Source organism: Trematomus bernacchii, unplaced genomic scaffold (assembly GCF_902827165.1).
Source record: "Trematomus bernacchii unplaced genomic scaffold, fTreBer1.1, whole genome shotgun sequence".
NCBI classification, from domain to species: domain Eukaryota; kingdom Metazoa; phylum Chordata; class Actinopteri; order Perciformes; family Nototheniidae; genus Trematomus; species Trematomus bernacchii.
Genome location: NW_022987821.1, coordinates 4,186,526 through 4,211,263, shown reverse-complemented (window position 1 = coordinate 4,211,263; position 24,738 = coordinate 4,186,526). Strand labels below are relative to the sequence as shown.

General features: G+C 43.2%; 1 protein-coding gene across 1 annotated transcript in view; it reads left to right on the top strand.

The window, feature by feature from the left end:
* LOC117498885 (interleukin-1 receptor accessory protein-like 1-B) overlaps positions 1-24,738 on the top strand; it is a 170,849-nt gene that overhangs the window by 129,015 nt on the left and 17,096 nt on the right. Inside the window, exon 7 of the mRNA XM_034151044.1 lies at positions 20,819-20,951. Coding sequence (XP_034006935.1) covers positions 20,819-20,951 — 133 coding nt within the window. The remainder of the gene's footprint in view (positions 1-20,818; positions 20,952-24,738) is intronic.

The window sequence follows — 24,738 nt, the reverse complement described above, 5'->3', positions numbered from 1 at the left end:
TGTGCTGCTATTCCCACTTTGAAGTCTGGTTTTCCAAACTTACATCAGTCTTCCCGGGTTTTCCCAGTGTGGTGGTGGTGGTGGGGGGTTCACTTGAGCACATTCAGCCTGAGCTCTGCGGATCACCGGGCGGAGTTCATTAAACTGGAGAAAACTCCAGGGAGAGTAAAAGTAGACCCCAAATGACAGCCATCAGGTGACCCAATCTCTGCCCAGCAGCTGGACGCTCGCTCCCCGACCAATTAGCCCGGAGAGTTGAGATGCTCTCTCTCGCCGTGATAAGAGCCGGCCTCTTTCTCATCAGCCTCTTCCTCACCACCAGCCCTCAGATTACTACTCTATCAGTGCGGCGCAGAGGAAGAGCCTGTTCACTCACGGCGTCCCTCCTCTTAACAGGAGAGGCAGCCGTGTGTGAGGGGGGGAGGCATAAGATAAGATGAGGGTGAAGTGGGCATGAAGCAGAAAAGATTGCCGAGTCTTGAAACAATCAAGCCTGGTCAGTGTGTGTGTGTGCAATGCTTATCACTGTCTTGTCTTTACTTTGTAAATCACAGACTCATCTGCCTACCTGCCTGAGATATGCAAACAGACAGGAAATGATGTTTACGAACATCCACCATTGATCATTGTTTGTATCCTGATCATCCCGTTACATGTAATCCGTTACTCCCCAAGCCTGGGTATGAAACACAACATAGTATAATGTATTGAACATGCACACTTTAAATGTTCAGACTGCGGTCGATAGTAAGAGAATATATCTGAAGCCTTGGCACTTTCATTGGAGATTTGTAAAGGTACATCGCGTTTAATCCCAACATAGATTTGGCCGCTCTCTGAACAGTGGATATTCAGCAGGATATCTATGTAATTCCTTTCCAAGTCTATTTCCCTCGCTTGAGTTCCCTTGCTTTTCGAGAGCCCTTGACAGACAGAGGAAGGGGATGGGAGACTTGTTTCAGGTCCGACATCGTCTTGGTTTACCCTCTTGTTGCCACAAAGAGGGATTATGGAGCATTTCCTTTTGAAAATCCCCTCAGTAATGTACTTTATTTCCTCTTTCTGCTCACCAGCGCAGTGGGGCTCTCCGGGTAAGAAGAAAGGCAGTTTATTTTGTGCTACATGCAGACACACTTGTCCTTCTGTTTCTTAAGATGTCAACTTGACTTCTTCCCCCCTTTGGTAGCAAGTCACAGGGTCTCCTGCTGGGATGTTAAAAGGATTAGTGGTTAAAGGAAACGCTGTTAACTAATTTCCTTGTTTGCTCTGCGGCATCGGAGGTTGTAGGTGAACACACTTTCCATTTCAAATAAGAGATTTGCATTCGTCCTTCCTTTTTTAGACAGTATGATTTGGTTCCGTTTTTTTGTTCCCACGTCGAACTTCAATGTCACGTTTTCATTATGCGGCTGCCTGTTGGTATCGTGGAACTGATTGTTTTTTGAGAAGGTGACTTACCTCTTTATTTGATGCTTAACATCGGTCGTAAGTAAGGGCGTTGAAATGTGTTTGAGTGAAGGTGCAAATGGGTAATGCTGGCACGAGCTGGCACTGAATCGACCCTAACCTTTGGATGATCATGGATAGTCTTGCCTCTGGTTATTTATTAAAGGCCTGCTTGCAGTTTTAATATTTCCTCATGTTCATTTATACCTGATTCAGCTCTGCAGCTAGCTTGGGGCTCCTGCTCTTGTTAGGAAAAGGGTATCATTTGCAGGAAATGAGCAAGATTTTACACAAGTTGTGTTTGAACACTAACAGAATCACAAAGAGGAAAATAAGTCTGTGCCGGAGGACACAGTCCACAGTCTTTAGAGCTGAAGTGTCATTCAGGGCCCGGAGCTTAACATGTATGAGATGATCAAGTTGAATTTGTGTAGAATTGCGGCTTCAGTCCAGTTTTTTCTGTAGCGACACCCGTGGGACTGGACCCAGGCTTGTAGAAAAAGAACAGCAGCTCGGCTGAGTGGTTATCCATCACGCTTCAGTCCATCTCCACTGGGGAACCGGTCAAAGAAGCACACACACACACACACACACACACACACACACACACACACACACACACACAGACTATTTGTTTGCCACCTCTGAGAATATCCTCTCCAATGACTAAACTGGCTGCAGGAAACCCTTTTTTTGGAGGGAGTGCAAGCGTGCCCATTAGCAAGGAAAGCAGGTGTGCTGTTTTTTTCCCAAACTCAGGATGTATTCCGCGGTCATCGGGCCCCAAGGCATAGATTGTTATTTGGCCATGTTTCATTTCGAACAGAGTGAAAGCGTATGGGGAAAGGGGAGGGTTAAGCTAACGGGGACTTTGCAATGTCATCCCCTTCTCGTGTCGTCTGTTTGTGTCCGCCGAGGTTTGGATCCTGACATAAAGAAGCCATTTGAGCAGAAGAGCTCGTTTTTATTGAGTGCCAACGTTTAGTTTACCATGCGTCTTCCACGTGGCTGCGTACATCTTCGGCGGGGTATCCCTGAGCGGCCTGTCGACTGAATGAGGTGGTTATTAATGTAGACACCTGCCTGTGTGCTGACTGCGTCCATACAGCGATGACTGAAAGGCTTTTTTACGTGCCTCTTGACAACGCCTACATGTACAATGAATGGAGGCAAAGCGGCAATTATGGCCGCGGCGCTCCGAAGTGGCTTTTAGTGCCCAGGCGAGGAGATATCTTGAAACTGACTGTGACACACATCCACTCACGCCTCCATCTACATGCACGGTGTGTCTCCTTTTCAACTATTTGATTACTTTGTGGATGCAGTGATTGTGAGGCCACCCTTGATTAGCTCAATTTATTCCCCAGCCATGCCAGAGGGCCATTTAGGGAAGTTTTTGCAGACTCTTTTCCATTTATCAAGATGGGAGGCAGACATGATTTGAATCTTAATATGCCCTTGCGGCAGAACACAATCAAGTGCATGTAGGCCAACTCTGGCTCTCAGTGTGTGCACACATACTCCGTTTGAAAGATGAAAGAAGAACAAGAAAGTCTAAAAGCTTTGTTTCTTAGGTGTCATATGTAGTTATGGATGTGGTGTCTGTCTTAAAACAGAACACTGCTCAAGTCCTGCTCTCTGAAAGTCAGGTCCGTTGACGAATGGATGGTGTTTCAGTGGGTGGAGCATCAGTGAAGTTTGATCTTAAATAACCGTGGTGTGTACTTTATAAAATGTTGCATACAAACAGAAAAGTATTTATGCCATCGATGACACGTTTTCACACAATATCCATACCTTTAAAGATCAACAATAAATCAATCGACTTCAATAAACTTTTTTTAATTAATTATTTATTCTATTTTATTTATTGTATTATTCATTGGCATTGCTGATTAGAACTTGGTTTACCTCCTGGTCCATTATCATGACTCTTCTGGCTTTGTAGCGTGTGTCGGTCCTTGGCAACAACTTCATGGCCGTGATTTATTGGAAGCGTTCAGAGGGGGAGGGGGGGGGGGTTTGGGAGCGGCTAGTTTATCCTCCCAAATCTGGTCCTTATCTCCTGGATCAGCCTCCTCCTCTCGGTTTTGCACAACTAAACGGAGGTTTGGTAGCCAGTGTGAGGATTTGAGTGTTTAAAATTGGCGAGCCAGTGGATGATCTCTAGCTTTCCGGGCATCCAAGCTGAAGTTGATAGCCTATTTTCAGCACTGGGGCGTACGCCATTGTCTCCAGTAGTCATAATCTGTTTACACTGTCTCTCTCGTGCCCTCTTCTGACAATGCACACACACACACATCCGAAGCGATGAGGAATGAGGGGGACAATGCAGTGGACATTAATTCTCTTTCTGAGAACGTCTTATTAGTCTCCGGAGGCAGTTTCCAGAAAATGGCTCCCAATTTATCTTGCTCCACATCCAGCCTGATGTTAGGGGAATTCTTTACAATGACATGATGAGAGCACTCATCAATTTTCTGCTTCTGTTGAATCACAGTGTGTTTTAAAGAATGGCCACCTGGGAAATTATTTCCCTCTCAACAAACATTGTGTTTAACTTGCCCGCACTTACCTGCACCAAATGTATCCACTCACTCAGTATGCAGGTACTGTTTTCGCCTTTGCATTTTTTTTGCAAAAGCCCCCTTTCTGCAACTCTGTGCATTTTTCCGTCCGGAAATAGCAGAATCACAGGAATGTGGCAGGATGGAATCTCAGCCGGCTGATTGGATTGTCTTTTGCTCCATCTCAGGCTGCATTAAGCGGCTGAGGCTTTGGACGTATATAAAAAAGGTGATGGATGCCTCCTCCTTATGTCTGGACCGCTTCGAGCTGACCTCAGCAGAAGGCAAGAAAGGCAAAAAAGAGAGACTGTGATTTACTGACCAGGCTGGTGAAAGCTGAGGGAGGATGAATGCCACTCAGCTCTCTCGGCTGACAGCCACAGATGCAAAAAAGTGCTCTCCCTGCTTCTCTGTCTGTCTTTTCCTCCACTTATTCTCTCCATGATGTTAAGACGGAGCATGCAGCATGGAGACGGTAATTATCAAATCACAAGATTTCGTGATTAGCTATTAAACCCATTTCATTCCTGATTTTTGTCTCCAGGTTTACAAATGTTATCTCCGATAATTGGTCTTCCCTCTCCCATTATTCACTGCTTCCTTTCTCATGTGAGCCATTCGACATTACAAGAACATCAAGATCAAGTGGTGCAGTGGTGGTTTTAGTCCTAAACGGGTGCATCTGCTGTGACCCTGTCATGTATCTGTCAGTGATCATTAGGAAACTAGATGGATGTTGATACTGGTGAACCCTGCTTTCTGTCTCCTTAGTCGATGTGTCTGTTTGACTGCTTGAAAACACACACATTATTCAGGTGAATGCCAGCAAGCCCATTACCCTGCATACAGTGAGATGAGTCACATTGTCATTATCATCAATTCAAGGGAAAATCCCCATCACAAAGTTGGATGTTACCATCTCTAAAATTCTCTAGAGATGGTAAAACAGTTACCTTGAAGGTTAAAGGTTGTCTGCTAGATGGTAACCTTGGATACTGGCGAGATGGATGAGGTTACGATCCATCCTCAAATGATTAAGGTCGTGATAGGGCGTCAGGTGGTGAGTCTCAACTGTTCTCTAACAAATATTCTTGGATCACCATCTCAACCATGGGTCAGGTGGCTGAGGTATACATGGTAATTGATTTTGTATTGTTCCTGGAGCCAGTTCTTCATATTTCCCCCAATTGGGAATACCCGTTTCCCTGTCTTCGTGTTATTGCAGGAGTAATATGTTCAGGCTTTATAATATGTTGATCAGTTTTGCTGCAGTCTTTTTTTGGAAAGTTATGATTATCTGAGTTATGTCAAGTGAAAACCAGATGTCTGACCTGCTGTTTGTTTAAGAGTAGGGGTAACTTAATACAATGGATCTCTTCCCTCTGAGCCTTTAAGTGCAATCCCAAGGAAACATACTCTTAGGTGTTGAACATGGTGATGCCCTAACAGTGGTCATTGTCAGCAGTGCACTTACAGTAAAGCCTTCATGAGTCTGAGTGTACGGAACAATTAGAAGACTTTTGCCACCTTATCATCTGGAGTTAATGAGAAGGAAGAGAAGGGAAAGGATGCCAAGTATCTGTCTATGTGCTGGAAGAGAGGTAGACTGGATCAGTCAAGTGGAATATTATCTCTAATGTGAGACATGTTATCTTTAAGGAGGTGGCAGACGCCTCAGCTGTAGTTAAAAACGGGAGCCCCGCAGGAGGTCTGCTGGAGTAAACCATTTTCTCACAACAGCAAGTGACTTAGCATTTCAGAGATGTCTCAGAAATGTCATCTTGTTGTTACATCTATTAAGTTTGTTTTTATACATTTAAAAGCTTGCGGATTAGTCTTGTCATTGCTTACATTCAGCCTCCCAGCAAGTTCTCCTTGACATCATTTCCATTTCTCCAGGGAGAGTTTTCTCCCTGTCTATCAGGACCCAGTCAAAAACATCCTCAACAAAGTTTTACATGTTGACAGAGAGGGCAATATAAACTTATAAAGATCAAACATGTCTGCTGCCTGTGAGATAGATGCTTATTTATGAATGTAGCTTCATGGGAGCGCCTAGAGACACAGATGCATCCATGCATGCAAACAGAAACTAACTTGCTCCTGCTCCGCGTCTGTGGCAAATTTACCATTGAAATCCTTTAATTTCATACTTTGAAATATTTACCCTCTCCAGAATCTCTTGATGTGTATAGAGTTGACTTAAGTTGTTTGATTATCTTATTGTAATCAGTGGTCTCTTTGAATAGGGAAGATTTCATCAGATTGCTGAATCAATACGTACTGGAGGCAGGAGCATTTTCTGTTGGTCTCCTATTCTGCAAAATGTATGGATTGATGTTGAAAAAAATGTTACTCAATGTGCTTTTTTTGGACTGCAGAGATTGCACAGCCTCAGAAAGCACTTCACTGTACAACATCATCCCCCAGCGGACACACACACACACACACACACACACACACACACACACACACACACCTGTTATAGGAGGAGAAAACATTAGCATCAGGAGCAGGTGGAGGATGAAGATATATGATGTACAAGCCCATTCGTTGGCCGGCTGGTGGCACTCATGCCCCCTTTTTACAGCCTCCTGACTGTTATATCAGTGTGTGCATTAAAAACTATACAGTGTGGGTACACGTGTCTGTATGGAGACATGGAGAGAAAAGGCTTTCCAATTGCCTCATGCCTCACCACGCTGCCCCGGCACAGCTGGCGAGGAGGCCACAGACATTACTCAGCTATTAAACTGTTATCCGTAGGTGTCACCCTCAGCAGGGGCTGTGTTGATAGAGGCGGAAACGCCCTCAAGGTCCACAGCTACACACACACATTCTTCAGGCAGGGGTTTTTAGAGGTCCGGGCTCATGGCTGTGGTGGCCCGGCTTGATGGCGCGTAACGGGGGTCATGATGGGAGCATACGGGTGAGCCAGATCGGGCCGGGAGGGGGCAGCGGGACACCAGAGGACGACGGGACCGGGCCAGCAGGGACGCCACCTGCCACTCCATTTCACCCGTGATGAATCGGCCTGGTTTCTCTTGAGAATTGTAGGTTTTATTGTGACAGCTGCTATGAGAGTTCCATTGTCTCTTGCACAAATGCAACATGCAAAATGCATCCACTGCATGTTTGTCCCTCTAAGATAAAGTGTTAGTCGACTTTGGAGGTGTTTAATGTCTCTTGACAGAGAACATTTACCTACCGTTTACCAGACAATCAAGGCTAAAACAAGGGTTAGGGTCGGCAACCTGTGTCAAGAACTCATTTGGGCAAAGTTGAGCTGACCTTCATCCAAGGTCCAGGTCAGGTCAGGATCGTGATGCATCAGCGTTCAGACCATTCGTATAAGTCACGACATTGTATTTCTAAGAGCATGATTGAGCAATAATTGTCCATTTGCATCTGAAAAAGGTCTGTAAACCTTTAGATAAGCATCCTATCTCTATTTTTCCTATTTAACAAAGAGGTATTTGTCTTCTTTTGTAATTAGTAGTTTGGTATTTGCGCCAACAACATTGCTGGGCGAGACTTTATACAGCTGATGAGTGACTTTTTTTGCAGTTCATTATGCTCCAGCTGGGCTAGCTGATGTTTTAGGAAGCAGGTTAATTCATTACCTGCTTCATTAGCTCTGTCCCTCAAGGTATGGCACCTTTCAGTGTTTCTCTTTTTTTCCCCACTAACACCACATTTCCTAAAACCAAATAATGCCAGACAGTCAGTTTCCTGTGCAACGTCCCTCGGGGGCTTTACCTCAGAATAGGAAAGCGGTGTGCACACAGACATTTAGTAAGTGTGAATCACGAACACAGTTGCAACTGTTTTGATCTGCCGCAATCCAACTTGTCAGCTCCTAAACATTCACAGCGTGCAGAAGCCAATGCCAGTTGTGAAATCAACAGAAATAATAAGAGACTCGCAGCAGGAAACATCCTCTCTGCTACTGCTGCTTGTTCAAAATCCAGTTGGACATTTGTTATGCCTACTGCAAAGAATAAACACATTCTGAATATTCAACACTTGCTTATATTTCTGATAATGCCTTCGAAGATGAGTTTATATGACTGACATTTTTGCTTTTGATTGTATTCACCCCCCATTGATCTCCTAATTGGTTCCCTCTCATTGAGAGAACATGCCTGTTGAGTGCAAAAAGATGAGATGTTGATGCACCACGGCTCCCTGCAGAGTCGCAGACAGTTATAAAGACTTGTGAATGCAGCGACACAAACACACATCATCTGAGATGTTGGAGGGGTCCTTATGAATTCAGTGCAGAGCTGCTGCTGGACTGAGGCCTGAATGCTGTCGCTGTGGGACCGATACTTGGAGCCAGTTATGCTTTCGGCTCACACAGTGTTGCCTCTGCATGTTTCCAAAGCAGTATTTATGTGGGAACAGTACGCCACCGTGGTCGTAGCTTTGTTAAATCAAGATGTATGCAGCCATGACACTTGTTATATCCACATTTATTTTTGCTAATCTAAGTTAGTGCCAAGAGGCAGTTTGTTACAGATGGTCAAATCATGAATCAGTGGGTGTTTCTCAATCGCGAGTAAAGCTGCTCCAGAGCCACTATTTCAAGCATGCTACGTCATCGAGTGCCGCCGAAGTACTGTTCCAATCTCCAGCATACTTGGAAATCTACCGAGCCCGGCGTACTCCGTTTGGAGAAATTTCGAGGCTGCACACGAGTAGACTCCGCGGTCTTAAAATCCCCACAATGCTTTGCGCACGGACCAATTTCCAAAATCTGTGGCGGAAAATGTAAGGCGGGGCCTCTCATATGACGCACACCTGCACACTTGCTAGCCTGTTCCACTCTTTGTTTTGCAAGATGCTCGGCAGACATGTGCTACCAAGCAAGCGTACTCGCGATTGAGAAACACCCTGTATTTTGTCTGCCTCCTCCTATGTGTGTTGCATTGATGACAGGACCAATTACATGCACTAAAACCTATATAACAGACCACAGCTACATCTACCCCAAAACTGTTGTGCACAGGCTTTACTGTTCACAGCCTTTCCCTTTTGCACTTACTCACAGTTACCCAAACTTAGGATCAGAACCCAAAGCCACAGTTGATTGAAACTCAGCGATGATATAAGCTCCTCTTCCTCCTACCTTCACTCCCACTTGTCTTGGCACAGCTCCTGTACGTTATTCCTGCAGTTCTGTCGTTTATTCTTGCAGTTGTTCTTAACAGTCTAAGTTACCTTCATGATAAGAAGCTAATGCACAGGGGTTTTTTGGGCTTTGTAGAAAATGAATACACGAGGAGGCATTGGGATGGCTGCTTCTCCAGCCATCAGAAAGAAGCTGCTGCACATATACTCTGCACCCTCTGTGCGTTCACGAGATAATTATTCGCCGCACTCAGTGTTTGATTTGTTTTGAATGAAACAAACTTCATTTCAAGGGCTCAGCAAGATACAACACTTGGTGATTAAGCTCCAGCAGGCGTCTCAATCTTAAACTATTGATTCTCCTACCAAGTAATGTTTAAGCAAGTCAGCAGGACGTGAATATTATTTGAGAAACATTCACACCTGGTTACCCTGCTGCCAATCAGCAGCCCCTTAAAACCTTCACTTTGAACCAGGGTGCGTAACAATTAGCTGCGTGTGTCTTTATATTCAACCTATTTATTCTTTACATACTGAACAGTGGAGAGCCTGTGGGCCTGGTCTGCAGAGACTGTGTGTGAGAAGAAGATAGACAGTGTGTGCTTTGGTGCATGTATGGCATGTTGCTTGGGGATGCTTTGATGTGTGCATGCATCCCAGGGGAGGATATGGGTTGGTACAGATACGGTTCATCACCACACATACAAAGCACAAATGCTGTTTGGCCTTGTGCTTTGACCACACCACATGCACCCTTACAAAAGACACTTAATCCCTGTACAGTATCTGACCTTTTTAATGAGGATCAAACTGTAAAAGGGAGAGTACATTATCAAATTATATTACATAACAGTGACGCATCTTCTTCTCTTGCTGTGTTTCTCATCAACCCGCTCATATGTAAATGTTTTTTTCTTTTTTAAACACAAGCAAGACGTAGCCTGTCATATTAAAGAAACCAGCAGCACATTTCACATGCAGGCTAATAAAAGCGACAGGGAAATTGCTGCCAGCAGATTTTCTCCAAATCTCCCCAGTAATTCCCCATGAGCTCTGGCATTACTGCCTCACTACCCAGCCTCAGATTAACCCCCAGCCTCACAGCGACGCAGCGCCGGCCTCTCTTCAAAGGTGCGTCTTCCATTCTTTTAGCATTGAATAGTCACAGTCCTATACCAGAAGTGTACCCCAATTGAGTGCACACAGACCTATACAACACACCTACAGGACATGGAAACCCCTGATAAAGAATAACAGGACCTTTTTAAATGATGATGAACAAAAATAAGCCCTAGGAGCAATCACCCTCTAAAGATGTGACTCATAACAAGGTGACTCATTCTGCTCCATTTAAAAGAAATCTCCCCAGCACTAGAGCAGCACTTTGCTCCTGACTCCACCTCATCTCGGTTTCCACTCCACTCATGCAACCTTTGGGTCTGTGGGTCTGCAATGCTTGACCTCTGAAAGCGTTTGGCCTGCTGTCCACTGAACAGAGCCATTGAGCATTCAGAGCATCATCTCTTCTGGTGTTAGTACCCAGCTCCGACTCCAAACAATCGCTAAGTATCCCAGGTTGCAGTGCGGGAAAAGACTCGTGATTTTGCACGTCAGTGTTTCCGCTCAGTAACTGATAATAGAGATTTTGTGTTAGACCGGTTGTGGTGCTTTAAATTATGTTTTATGTATTCTTTCTCTCTCTTTCTCTTTTACTCTAACCTTCCAAATGTTACTACTTGCCAGAGAGTCTTTTTGATCATCCACACTGGCTCTAGGGATGGCAATATCTGTCTGTTGCCTCATCATTTGATACAAACTAAAATATCCCAAAAACGCATCGATCGAGTGCCGTGAAATGTTGTAAAGACATAAATGGTTTCATAAGGATTTAGTCTACTGACTTAAAGAGGACATATTGTGCTCGTTTTCAGGTTCATATTAGTAGTGTCTCTACTGTGACGAGTCTCCATGCTTTAATGTCCAATGGAGGCGTTTTCAAAATAAAATGGCACGGCTAACAGGAGCACGTAGAGAATAGGTGGAAGAAATCACATAAAAGTGCATCTGATAGCTTTCCTAAAGACAAGACAAGGCTGGCAGGTCATCAGGAAGTGGATAAGTGTGGCAGCAGCCCGGGTCAGGAGCGTCACTCTGTGGAATAGTGAAGTTGTTTACCAGCAGGGAGAGGAGCAGGAAACAGAAAGAGCAACAGGCGAGATTGACTGAAAGACAAGCCAAGGGAAACGAAGAGAGTAGGCAGTGTAATTTGATCGATGCATGCTGGGAACTCATCAGTATGCCACTCGTGTTCGCCACACACCCGCTGTGCTACACACACACACACACACCTGCACACGGGGATGGCAGTCAGGATAGACTGTGAAATCATTTCAACACTCCGTCACTCTCCTTGTCCTACAGATTCAGCTTCAACACACACATTATATCCCTTTCATCTCAGATATTATTGTCTTTATTTATTTTTTTCGAGTATTGACCGGCTCTGTTGTGATTGGTCAAGAGCTTAGAGATGTCCCGCCCCTTAGTCTATCATGTACAATGTACTTTTGTTAACATGGGACTGTCAAAGACTTTGAAATATTGTAGTAGTCCCTGAAAAATCCTGACTTTAATTTCCTCGTATGGATCAGGTGCTGCATCCTGCGTTTCCCATAATGCACCACAATTTCTGGTAAATAGTCGTAGTTGTACTTTCCCTTCAAGTCGAGCAAATAGTACCTTAAGACCTGCAATAATTAGACTTCGTTCTGCTCTAAAAGCCTCGTGTGATCTGAATCTGTGAGCATCTTAGATGTTGCATTATTTCAGATTGTATTGGTAATCATGCTGTTACAGTATTAGTAATATTATGCTGATAATCTCTGAGCAGCGATCACAGGGTGGATTTGGGAGCGCTGTCTAAGTCTCGACAGTAGAGAAGCTACTAGTCGAACAGTGGATAAAGCGAATAAGCTCAAAAGCTCCTCGTGTGCCTGCTGGTTTACAGATTATAACAGATGTTTGTCAGTCTGTTTCTGCGACGGCTGCAAACAGCGATAAAAGCTTTTTGGTGGTGTACAATTTCCAAAATGATGTTTGTGTTGTTTTAGGCACTGGTGGGGGGTCCTTTCATATTGGATTACATCTTAATCTTTAATATTCTGTACTTTTTCTGCTAATACTAACAATGAAAGGTCCCTAGACATCAGTGATTGTGTTATCACCGAGGAAATCGCTTCTCTCATTCATCATACGTGCAGAAATGTGCCTTCTTACGGCATGAAATATACCATGAAATATGGATGTTTACTGATTCTCAGTCCCCCCGTGTGCATGATTGACAGATCAGCACTTGCACTCTTTACATTTATGCACACACCGTGATATCCCCGCTTTAAAATGTTTTCCGGCATAAGGTCATAATTTACCTTGCCTCCAGCTACTTCCTCTTCTCCCTCCCTTCCACCTCTTGATAGCATTGCTCGTAATTTATCGTATTGTTTTTAATTAAATGGATGGCAAGAGGGTTTAAGTACCCGGCAGTTCGTTCAAGACGTGCCATTTCTTATCTGAATTCTAAATTCAGCTACTGTAAAGCGAGACTATAAAGCTGAGTAGCTCCCAAACTGCCGTGCTGCGTGTCACAGGGACAGAACAGTTAAACAAATGTCACCTTTAGAAAGTACAGAGCAGGGGTGATAAAGCGGTGCGGCTGCAACTTCACAGACATCGGGACACCACAGGTTCACAACAGGCTGGTTATGTATTTTCAGTCTGGCATAGAGGATCAGAGAGGAAACAGCCTTGGATTACAGAGATGCTTTTCCTAATAAAGGACTTCAAATGAAATGGAGTTCAGACAGCAGAATATGTCGACAAATGTCAGAGCAGTCTCTTTTTCTAAGTCTCCTTCACAAGGTTTTCCCTTCGTTTAAGGAATAGTGGTTAGGAATAGACAACAGGGCTGATTTTTGTTGTTGACAAACCATGTCCACACATAATGTAAAGATCCCAAGAAGAAAGGTTCATTTCTTAATTGCTTAAATCCTGTATCTGTGTGCAGATGACATCCTCTCTTTGACGTCCATTCCTTGCAGCACAAACCTTGATGATCAGACCACCAGAGTGCTTAATACAAGTATATACTATACTCGGGAGTCGTGGGTGGGAACAGGCAAATCAATTTATCCACAGTGCAAGCGAGATGTATGTCTGAATAATCAAAGGGTGAGATATGGACTCGGAGGGGTTTATTCTGTATGACAGACTTTAAATGTGATTTCAGGTCATTGGAGAATAAAGAAGCAGTTCACAAGACTCAATGTGACATTCACCGATCACGACCTTACGGCATGTTAATCTTTTATTTTGCAAATGCTCCGTTCAGTCGGTCACGTCATCGCCCCCCGAGGAGAGTTTTGTCGCCTTGTTTTCATGGCAGATATTTCACATCACGGTGACATTTTGCTGTCCTCAATCTCGTGGTAATTTATCCAGACGGATACATGAAGAATTTATAAACACGGCGTGTTTATCAAATACATTATTGCTACAGTAGCCGTAAAACCCCAACATGCCCTTTTTGAACATGTGAACATGAATTTATTTACCTCCATATATCCATGCAAATTGGAAGGACAGATAGCATGGGTTGTGCAAATCACTCCAATTATTATGCTAACTATGCTCGACTGGTTCAGACACACACACACACACACACACACACACACACACACACACACACACACACACACAGACGCACAAAGGCAGAGATCTCACACTTTGTTTCCCAGTGACGGACAGGTGGAAAGCTGGAGGAGGATGTGTGGATGAATCCTGCTCTCACCACAGCTTTAACCTTTCCATGCAGAGTCTGTCTTTCCTCACGGCACTCTGTCACACACTCCTATTGTTAGTCCCTTTTTCCTGTTTTGGAAATGATTATAGAAACCTGTTTTTGTACAAAGCTATCCCAAGACATGCTGCAAGGCATGAGAGAGAAGGAGGACATGTGAGGTAGAAGACAAAGGAGACGTGATAAATAGGATGACATAGAAAAGAAGAATAAACAATGGAAATAGGAAACATGTTAACATTTATAAACTGTTATTGATGTTGGACCATTTATTTGCTTGTTAGCATGAGCTCCTGTTCATGTCAATGACACTTTACATCAAGTAAGCAATTGGTCAATAGACAAAAATATATTGTTTTCATCAATTATTGTGATAGGTGTAATCACTGTTATAGGAAACAAGAAAATATGTATTGATTAAAGCAGCAATTTTGTCGATTTTCTGGGTTGTTTTGAACACTATGGGTAGAAATACTCCACAACAAGCACAAAATACAGCATACTTTTAATGTATAAAGCTCTCAAATAGCATACAGTTGCCAAATAGTTGTCTATTTACACATCCAGACTTTAAGAACGATAAAATGCACTTACAATTAAATGTTTAGCCATGTTAAAATGGCTAGCAGGCTAACCAGAGTCTCTGTCTTCCCTCATGTCTAGAAAAGGCAATATAATTTCAAGTAAAATGTGAAGCTGCTATCCTCGTGTATATTTTAGAAAACATCTCAGTACATGCAATCCTGCCACAGTCACACCATGTAAACCCAGTGCTCTACTTTCCCCACCTTCCCCCTGGAGAAATATGATGCAATGATTTCCAAACTCACTCACACAGGTTCCCTCCCTCTGCAGGGAGATTTGAGGTGATAAATTACAGCAGCATTTCCTCCTGTTTTTTCAAACCTATTCCACTCATTCACTTCACGTTGCTTCCTCTTTCATTTGTCTCATGTGCGCCGCAGATACCCAGCACTGTGTCTTTCTGAAATGCTGGGGAGAGCACCAACTGTCCCAGCCACTCTGCAGAGTCCTGTTCTCATTACATGGACTACCCGTGAGAGGGTATTTGGATATAACAGCACTTCCTTCCTCGCTCACAACTTTTTCTCTTCCTCTCAGTCCCATTATGTCTCTCTCACTCACTGAGCACAGTAAGCTGTCTAGATCTTCGCTGCTGAGTTTGCTCCACTGGACCATTTAGGGACTAGATTCCTTTCACTGATGGCTTAGGAGAGACAAGGGCCACTTCACCCACAATCAATGCTTTGGTGAAGCCTGAACATACAGCAAAAGAGCCATGCAAAAGGATACAATACGTTAGGATAACTATACGGTACAGTTGTATGATGTGTTTTTTTAGATGTTTCCTTCATTGTAAGTAATTGGTCACAAATGCTTCACACAGGGGTTAGGAAAATAATTTCATTGATTTGGTAACTGCAATAAATCACAAGCAAATGTAAGTGTGCATGAAGCTGGCTGGAGACGTTTTAAGCAGAAATTCTCAATTTCACAGTAGTACATGTCATTTGTAGTCATGTAGGGGAGGACAGTACATGAGCCATGTGGAGGTAGAGAACACTTGAGATACCCTGGACAATAGTTTGGAGAGAAAATCCTTGCAAGCATAGCTAAAGTGACTCCAAGCTGAGCACCTAACCACAGGGAGCTCCAGCTAGGAGAAAGGACTGTTGGCAGTGTGGGCATGCTTCAAAAGGTAACCCAGCAAGGCCTCAAGGAACCTGCTATTTAGTGTCTTTCTTCCCTTTATTGTGTATCAATCTCTTTTGTTACCACCCCTTCAACATTTCCCATTTCTCTGGCCTGCTGTCGGTGGTTGAAACTGCATGGGGCCATTACAACATTCTTGAGACGGTTTAATCGTTATTCGCCAAGCCCACCATGAGTCCCTCCCTAGCCCTGCACCAGAGCCCAGTCAGGTCCTGTTAGTATCAAATCCTTGCCTTTTCACCGCCTTTTATTCTCATCTTGCAGCAACATCAGCATTTCAGACTGAGAATCATATTTTGCAAAAGAAACTCGGATTTCTGAAAAGTTTAAAGGGACATATCATAAAGAAATCACTTTTCCAGTGCTTGTGTGTTCGCATATTCTGAGGGCCTTGAAAAACCCTGATACTGTGAAATGAGACAACTATTACTATTATTATAAGAGCCAGGTGATTGAAGGCCATATAAAGCTTTCACAATTCACCAGAAAACCATTAGCAAAATAGAATCTGTTTTAAAGTTGACATGGCAAACACCACCATCTTCCCATTGTTTTTTCTAATTGTAGTATAACCTTGTTTCCTCCATTGAACGTGGCATTTGTCTAATGTTATGTGAAGTACCCTTTAAGTGTTTCATTCATATCTAATTAGCTTTTCATTACGAGAAGTCAACTGTGACTTTTCCATGCAATATTACAAGAAACACAAGGTTTAAAAATGGTAATGATTATTCGTTGTGGTTGGGCAGCAATAAGAGGCTCTTGCTTTTGTGCTGGAGAACATTGTATTATGAGAACATCAATGCAAAGAGTGGGTGTTGATCTTTGCAAATGTCATTCTCAGTTCCACAAGGCTCAAATTGGACTTGTTATTCACCCAACCCCAAGCCGCCTGTTTGTTTCCCGCTGCCCTGTAATATTAAACAGTACAACCTTATTTAATTTCCATACACGGCTCGTCCTTGGCAAAAGTGGCACGGAGCAGAGAAATTGTAATTTCACAACGTATCATAGAGCATTATGTGTTATGATTGCCACATGTTGACATGCTTATAAAACTCAGGAAAATGGTATTGCATCTCTTCATATCTGCTTGACATGCATTAATTAAGGGGGAACATCAGCAGCAGTTTGCCTACTTATGCGATAATGAGGTGCAATGCCAAGTATGAATAACAGGAGATGGACCATACGCGGGCTAAATTCATATTGAACATAGCACAGACAATGGCTGTCTTAAAATGCGTGACTGGAGAGGTTTGGGCTGTGATAAACAAAACAAAGTGAAGGCTGAACAGAGAGACAATTAAACCGCCACATCTGGCAACCCCGATGTGAGTGGGTACCCCGCCACTGCAATTACAGCTCCATCACTTATGTAACCCTTTGCCGCCTGGATGTTTTGCAGATAATGAAGCTCATGCTCGCTCTCATTCAGAGATTGTAAAAAATATTTTCAAGAATCGCTGCCCACATGCCCCGACAAATCTGGGAACCTCCTTTCACCATCGACAATCAAATTATCAACTGATTCAATTCCTGGGCTTCTTCTTCTTCAGTCCAGATCAGTTGCTTGCTATCCCGCTGATCACAAGCTGCTGGGCAATCTCATGTCCTCTTATCTTCAGCCCAGACGGTTGCATTAAAGGAAGGCCTAATTACGGTTCAGAGGGAATATCATTGCTCCTAAAAGACAGGAGAAAAGATCATCAATGCCAGAAGTTGCTGGAATGTCATTCTGACATTTTGTCAAGAGGTTTTGGTTGTGCTTTTAAAAGCACAGGCTGTTGATGATTTCCACAAAGAAAGGTTTATATTGATTCAAGAAGTACTTAACCTTGATGGGCCCATTTACTGGGGTTCAGTCCCCAGGTAGAGGATCTAGGTCCGAATCCAACCTGGGACCATTTCTGGTCTCGACCTTTCAACAATGTCACTCCGTTAATAAAGGCTTATCCGACCCAACAAAAGTTCTGTCTTAATATATTCAGAGATAACACAGAAGGGTAAATGATCAAATGAAAGCCTGACATAAATAGCCTCAGTAGTGTCTCCAGGACACCATCAAAGCTCCGTTACATAGATCCCGAAGGTCTACAAAATATTTAGATCATGGTTCCATGTACAGTTGGGTAAAGATCTGGTGACCTTGAAGGCCACAGCAGGAAGAATAGCAATGTATAAAATGGTGAGAACGTTTTTGTCATCTGCATGTACACATTTTAAATGTTAAAAGTGTGTTTTGTGTGTTTCGTAAACAACCTTCCCGGCGGCCATTGGCCTCCATTAATATCAAGATCATGCTTGCAGTAACCAGTAATTGAAAAGCTGCGCTGTCCTTGTGCAGCATTATTTGTCTTTAAAACCGCCAGCTCGCAAGTTGCTTCCCATTTTACCTAAACACATTAAAGGGGAAGCTATTTGTGTCCTCATTGCTGTTAAGATTGCAAATACCCTTTCCAAAAACAGCTCAGTCACTTCCCTGAAGTATTACTGATGCTAGCTGCAGGGATTCATTCATTGATGGTTGTTACAAGCAAAGCAAATGGTTGTGCTACTCCTGAGCTTTTTGGATGTGAATGAGAAGCACTGGTAGATGAACTCAACATGGTTTGAGCATGTATATGTAGTGATGTGTAATCGATGTCAACTTCAGCGCACAAAGACGATGCTCTTTTGACTTTCAGTCCTCCACGAAGAATGCTCTGCTCTCCCGTGTGTGTGATTCCTCTGTCATCCACGCTGACGTGCACTTATGTCCTCTTTCTCCCGCACTAGCCTATATATGTCACATGCACACAGACGCAGAAATGCATACTCTGTGTCTCTTACCCTGTTTCATGGTTTCATGGCATCCAGTGTGTCCGCTTAGCCACGGAAATCTTGCTGACGTCTCCGTCCCGCTGCCACAGCTCTACAGACGAAGGGGAGATAATTGAGATGAGACAATCGCATTAAGACTCACTTTAACCCCCTGACCAAGACCAGAGGTTGGGATTTGGAATCTGTGCATTTTTAAATCTCTGCACGGTTGTTTGTGCATTTCCCCAAACTGAGCATTCAAGCTCTTTCGTGCAAGGCTTAGCTGCTCACAGTAAAACCGGCACAAATTAGCACGCCGTCGTTAGGGAAACAACATGCAGCCATATGCATGAGAGCCCCTTGGAATAAGTGTTGGAGAGTGACGCCGCGGCTGTTGTCTGCACAGCAGTGGAGCTGTCAGTGCTACAACACAACATGCTGTTCCCATCCATGGGTGAAGCCTCTTGACATCAAAGGTGGCACACAAAAGGATCTGTGTTTTCTTTGACTGTTGCCTACACCTGTCAAAATGGTGTGTGTGTGTGTGTTTTTTGTGTTTGTCTCATGTGCTCCTACTGCACGTTGGCCCTCCTGCTTTGTAGCACCATAGAGCCCCCTTGTGGAAGTGGGAAGAATAGCAATGTGTGTGAATGTGTATGTGTGGTCCAGGACAGATTCCAGCATCCCTAAAATCTCTGTTTCTCTCTCTTATGCACAGACAAAATGCAGAAACTGTCCTCCAACTCTTTTGAATCACAAAACTAGATCTTCTCTGTCTGAGCGCGCAACACTGCACGAGAGGGTCAAATTAGAGCAGGCCTTGGTAAAATAAAATCCCTATTATCTATGAACTAGCAAGTACCCAATTATACGGCACAGTTATCTACCATCTCACAGACTTCTGAGTCCTCGCCATAGGGCCAATGAGCAGGGAGTGCTAATGAAGAGATGCTGAATCACCTTGTTGCCTTTCCTGGACTCACAACTGCTGGAGCCTTCCTTGATCATCGGCGGCTTGTTTATGGATCAGAGTCATTCCCCCCCCCCCCCCGGTGAGGTTGTCACAGCACAGGCCACACACTCTCGGATGTGCCGTGGGCCCGGCGTGTGTGTGATAAGTGTGAAAGAATAATGAGAGGTCTCTAATCCCAGGCAGAGAGAGAAAACGGGTTTAAAAGGAGTTTATCTGTCTCTCCTCAGATAGGGCATGTGTTCAAAATGAGCCGAGCGGAGAGGAGGACTCCCGCTGGTGTGAAGGCGGGGGGGTTTATCTGTTGATATGTGTTTCCTGTGCACTTTCTTACCTCTCTGTTCTCATGGTCTTCATCATCCCAGGAAGCCTGTCACCACACTGCCTGCCAGCACACACAGAATGACCTCAAATGACTGGATAGCTGACTTCTCTCCTTCTCCTCCATTTTTCACCGCTTTTCTAGTCTTGTATTCTCTGAACTGGTATTTGTTTCAGTGTTTGCCTATACTTCAACTATTACTTAACACAAATACATTTTAAACTCTCCCAAATATCATATTTTAGGACATTTAAGCAGTATTTATTACTTAGAGATGTCCCGCCCCTTAGCCTATCACGTACAATGGGTTGCAGTTCGAGCTCCGTCTTAGTGTGTATAGATACTGGCTAATACAGTTTGACACAAGCTTTATGCATTCATTAATAGTGCAAATCACAATCCCTAAAGATGCACCATACTTTAGCTACATTCCCTAAAGTACTTCCTGCAGAATGCAGTGATTATATTGTAAATGTAGGGTCTAATATGGAAAGGGTGTGCCAAAGCGTACAAAAGCTTTTATGACTGTGCATCAGTGCTGTGAATTTGCCACGTAAGAGGCTAAAAGAGTGTGTTTTAAAAGTTTAAGAGGCCATTAGGGAATTTAGAAAGGTTCTGGGATGGTTTAAGAGAGAAAGAGGCGGTTTGATGGAATCTAGAGGCTGCTGTTGAGTTTTTGAAATGGGTAAATTGGAGTCTGGAAAGAGAATAAAAACAGGAAGCTCATGATTGTTTGGTGCTGGTACATGTCAATGCAATATCACATAGGACCAGACCTGTGTGTTGCAAAACTGATGGTAGCAGCGTCTGTTTTATGGGTTCCCCTGCTGCTTTTTTATGTTGTGAAAGAAATGTTGTGCACTCTGTATCAACATACTCTACATATTACAAATGATATACTGTTGACAGTGTCAAAAAATAGCAACAATCTTCCTGATTTACATGTTCCTACAGGTGTTACCTCATCCCCTGTCTCTTGTCTCCAACAGGAAGTCCTCTTAACCTGACGTGCAGAGCGTTCTTCGGATACAGCGGAGACGTCACTCCACTTATCTACTGGATGAAGGGGGAGAAGTTCATCGAGGATCTGGATGAGGAGCGCGTTCAAGAGACCGAAATGAAGTAGGAGTTTTAGTGTTAATCCTAAGTGTTTAAGAGAATATATCATGTTCGAGTGTTACATAGTGATGTCACTATGTTCCGGAAGTAAACAAAGGAGTCCAATAGAGGAGTTTCAGGCGGAGGGGAGTGTGTGGGAGTGAAACTCAAGCTCAGGCATCATATTATAACCAATTCATGAGGTGCATTTAGTCTCATCAGAAGCAGCAAAGGGCCTTGGAGCACAACTGGTAAACACCTATTTAAACCCAGTTACCACACCAGTGTGACCACACATCAACACAAAAGGAACTTTTTATCACGACCGCGCTATCATTTAAATGAAATCCATGCATGATTTATGCGGCTGTTTAATAATGCAGATAGCTATGCATTCTTTATCATGAACAATCTATATGCACGGTTCAGGCATTGTTCTATCCGTGCAAGTAATCAGAGATTAGTTTGCACTGAAATATAAAGTGGAGGCATTAATAGCAGAGCAGCACAGAAAATGGGAATAAACGTATGTGTTGGCCTCCTTTTCCATTTGGGTGACCTCCATCTCTTTGGCTCATCTGTGGAAACAGTACTCCAACATCTGGTGTTTTTAAGAGGTCTCCATGCATTGTAAGTTATGATACATGTATGTTATGGGAAAAACTAGTTTATTTCTGGTAAAAAGTTGGTTTCAGGTGGTATAGGACATTGGATCTCCAGTTTATTGAACTCTCAAACAAGTAGGGTATCATTTCCAAACGGCACACTACAAATAACTTCCCATTCAACTTTATGTCAGGAAACAGAAACTTGCAGTTTTCATTGTGGTTGAAACATCCGTGTGGAAAAAGAAGTCTAGAAAACTTTATGTAGAGCAGCCAAGTTGATGTTCTCTGATAGTGGCGGAGATATGTTTTGGTTCAGATACATTTAGGTCATATTGGAAAAAGTGAAATGAGAAAAGGAAAAACTAGCTATTTTAATGTAGCCCTTTTATGCTAATTGTCAGGTTTCCCATTTGTATTTAGTGCCTCTTCTGTGACATGTTTTCTACAACATAGAACAATTTGTTCTTATAAGCATTTCACTTAATCTTGTATCTCAAAACATTCTTGTTATTACTCCAAATCATCAACCTTGTCCTGTTAGAATCACATTTTAGTTGTAGTGCACACACACATCCACACACCCTTTCATGTCCTTCCCCACTGTTCTCCTCTGACGGTGTGACCAGAAAATCCCTGTCGTCTACAAATGGCGTCCAACGAAAAGGTTAACTGTAAGCAGCATGACAACGCTGCGAGGAGAGCTAGCGGCCAAGTCACTGACCTGGCATTTGGAGATGTCTCTATTAGCCATCTAGCACATTGTGTCCAGCTCTCAGCGCCGCGTTCTGCTGTGAAGGACACCGGGCCAATTAGAGCCTGCAAGACTAAGGGGGGTGGCAGGTGGCGGCATTGGGTAGGTGGGATAATAAGGATGAGGAAGAGGAATAAAGTAGAAGTGCATCACATGCGGTGAGAAACCTTGCTTTCATATGATACTCAAATGAGGTAACAAGCCAAGAGATCAAGAGTGTGACCCTGAGCTTCTTTAAAAGTGTTCATGTGTGTTCAAGTGCATCTTTTTGTTGTGCACCAAGGCGTGATGCCGCCTTCCCATCTATGTGTTTTTATTTATTTTATTTTTTGTTCCCATTTTTCATCTGCGCCGCTTCAAACCCACTCCCTGACATCATTCCATGCGTTCTTAGCTTTGAAATGGAAATTAATCACGCAGGAGAATTCCCTAAAGAACCGCCTGTAATACATGAAATGATGCTTTTGGCACCATGTTTCACCACTGAGATTCGGGGGTTGATAAAAAATGGTGTGGCTGCAGAACAACACTTCATGGATCTCAGAGGCAAAGTCACAGCTGCAGTTTTAAAAAAAGTGTAAAATATCATTGTTTTCGAACTCAGATATGGAGTCCATGTGGAGTATTCAGTCCAGCATTGCTTCCACTACCTATTAGCGTTGTACGTCTCACCTCTCCCTGTAGTGTGTTATATAGGTTTGTGTGCATGTAAATGGTCTGCAAAGGCTTAATTGGACTCCTTTGCTTACTTCCAAACACTAGTGAGCAGTGATAGTTGTTTCCTGTGTCAGACTGGGTAAAAACTGGAACAAAAACGGTTGCTAATGCAACAAGCTAGCTAACTCCAAGCTATTGGGTGATCTGTCATTGTAAACAATTTTACATTTCAAGTCTGCTCTTAAGAGCTTGTGGTCTGATCTGATTCCGATGTACCTTAGGGGCGTAGTCAGGAGAGGTGCAGACAGCAGGGAAAAAACACTTTATGGAGCAACAGCCAGTAAAATAAAGCAAATCATGACAACTCGGCACAGTTCAAAAGTTCAGGTGTCACATGAAGGCTGCTCGGAGAGATGTTACTGGATGATATAGAGATGATGGTGTGAGAGCCGTTCAAAGAGGAATACAAGGTTTCAGGCTAATGTGAGATGTTTGTTTGAAATAATGAGGATGTAATATTAGGCCCCTCAGCCATGATGCTTTCATAAACTCCAAGATGTTTTTCAAACGTCCCTGAGGTGTGTACAGCATCCACTTCTCCATCCTGCTTTTTACCATAAACACACTATCCACAAAGTGTTTGCGTTCAACACATCGTCAATTGTTCGGACAGACACTCCTCAGCAAGAATGCATGATGGAGTCTTTTTGTTAACACAGATTGATTTGTACTTTTCTTTGCAAACAGCTACAGTGTTTCAGCTCGGTCTATGTTGAGTCACACATGGGTGCCGCCTCTTTAAAAAGCCATCAGCGTGGATCTATATCCTAACCTTGCACAGCCCTGTGTCTCTGCATGAGTGGCCACACAATGGAGAGGGATGAGTGTTAGAAAAAGCTCACAGGAATTATAATAAAAGACTCAATTAATTATCCTGCTCGCATACAAGACAGGACTCTTAATGCAGAAGTTTTAAAATAAATTCTTCATATTTTAGTTTTTATAAAAGCAGCTAGTCCATGTAAACATAATTACCTCTAATGGTTCCTCATTGTTCATGGTCAATAAAAGAAATTTCACTTGCGAGAGTGAGGTTTTCTATGTGAGATACCAATTATTAGCACTTTGGAAAGCTAATGTGAGTTATTTCCATGCAGTAGTGGTTGTATTGTAATGCGTTTTTTTATCTCCCCTGCACTTCACAATCTGCTTTGTTTAGTCTAACTATACATCAGCAGGAATTAGAGGAGTTTTTCTTTTCAGATGCCCCGCGGCAGGCTGCACCCATACCTCTTTGCACTATTCGCCCCCATGCATCATTAAACAGGGCTTTGCCATTTTTGTAACCTTAAAAAGGTGATTTGCCCATATATCATTCCTACTTTTGCACAGCAAGAGATATTCAGCTTCTCTAAATACAGTGTGTTTCTGTTTTTCATGCATGTTTGTTATAAATGCTTTAACCAGGCTTTATTATCAGGACTGGGTCTTTATTTTGCTGTTTTTGGATGATTTCTTTTACATATTTTTCGAACTGCGCCATCGTGTTTGAATGCGTCTAACCACACAATCGCTTTAAGAGGACATATTATGCTAATGTTAAGGTTCATATTAGTATTTTGGGCGTCTACTGTGGAATGTTTATACATTTACATGACCCCAGACTGTTAATTGGAAACGTGCTTAGTTTGTGTAAAAGCGATGTCTTGACTTTTTGACATCCCCTTCTCATGGCTTGTTAGCATTGTCAGCGTTTTTGCATTGAAGCTAGTTGTTTCCTTTTGCTTATTTAAAT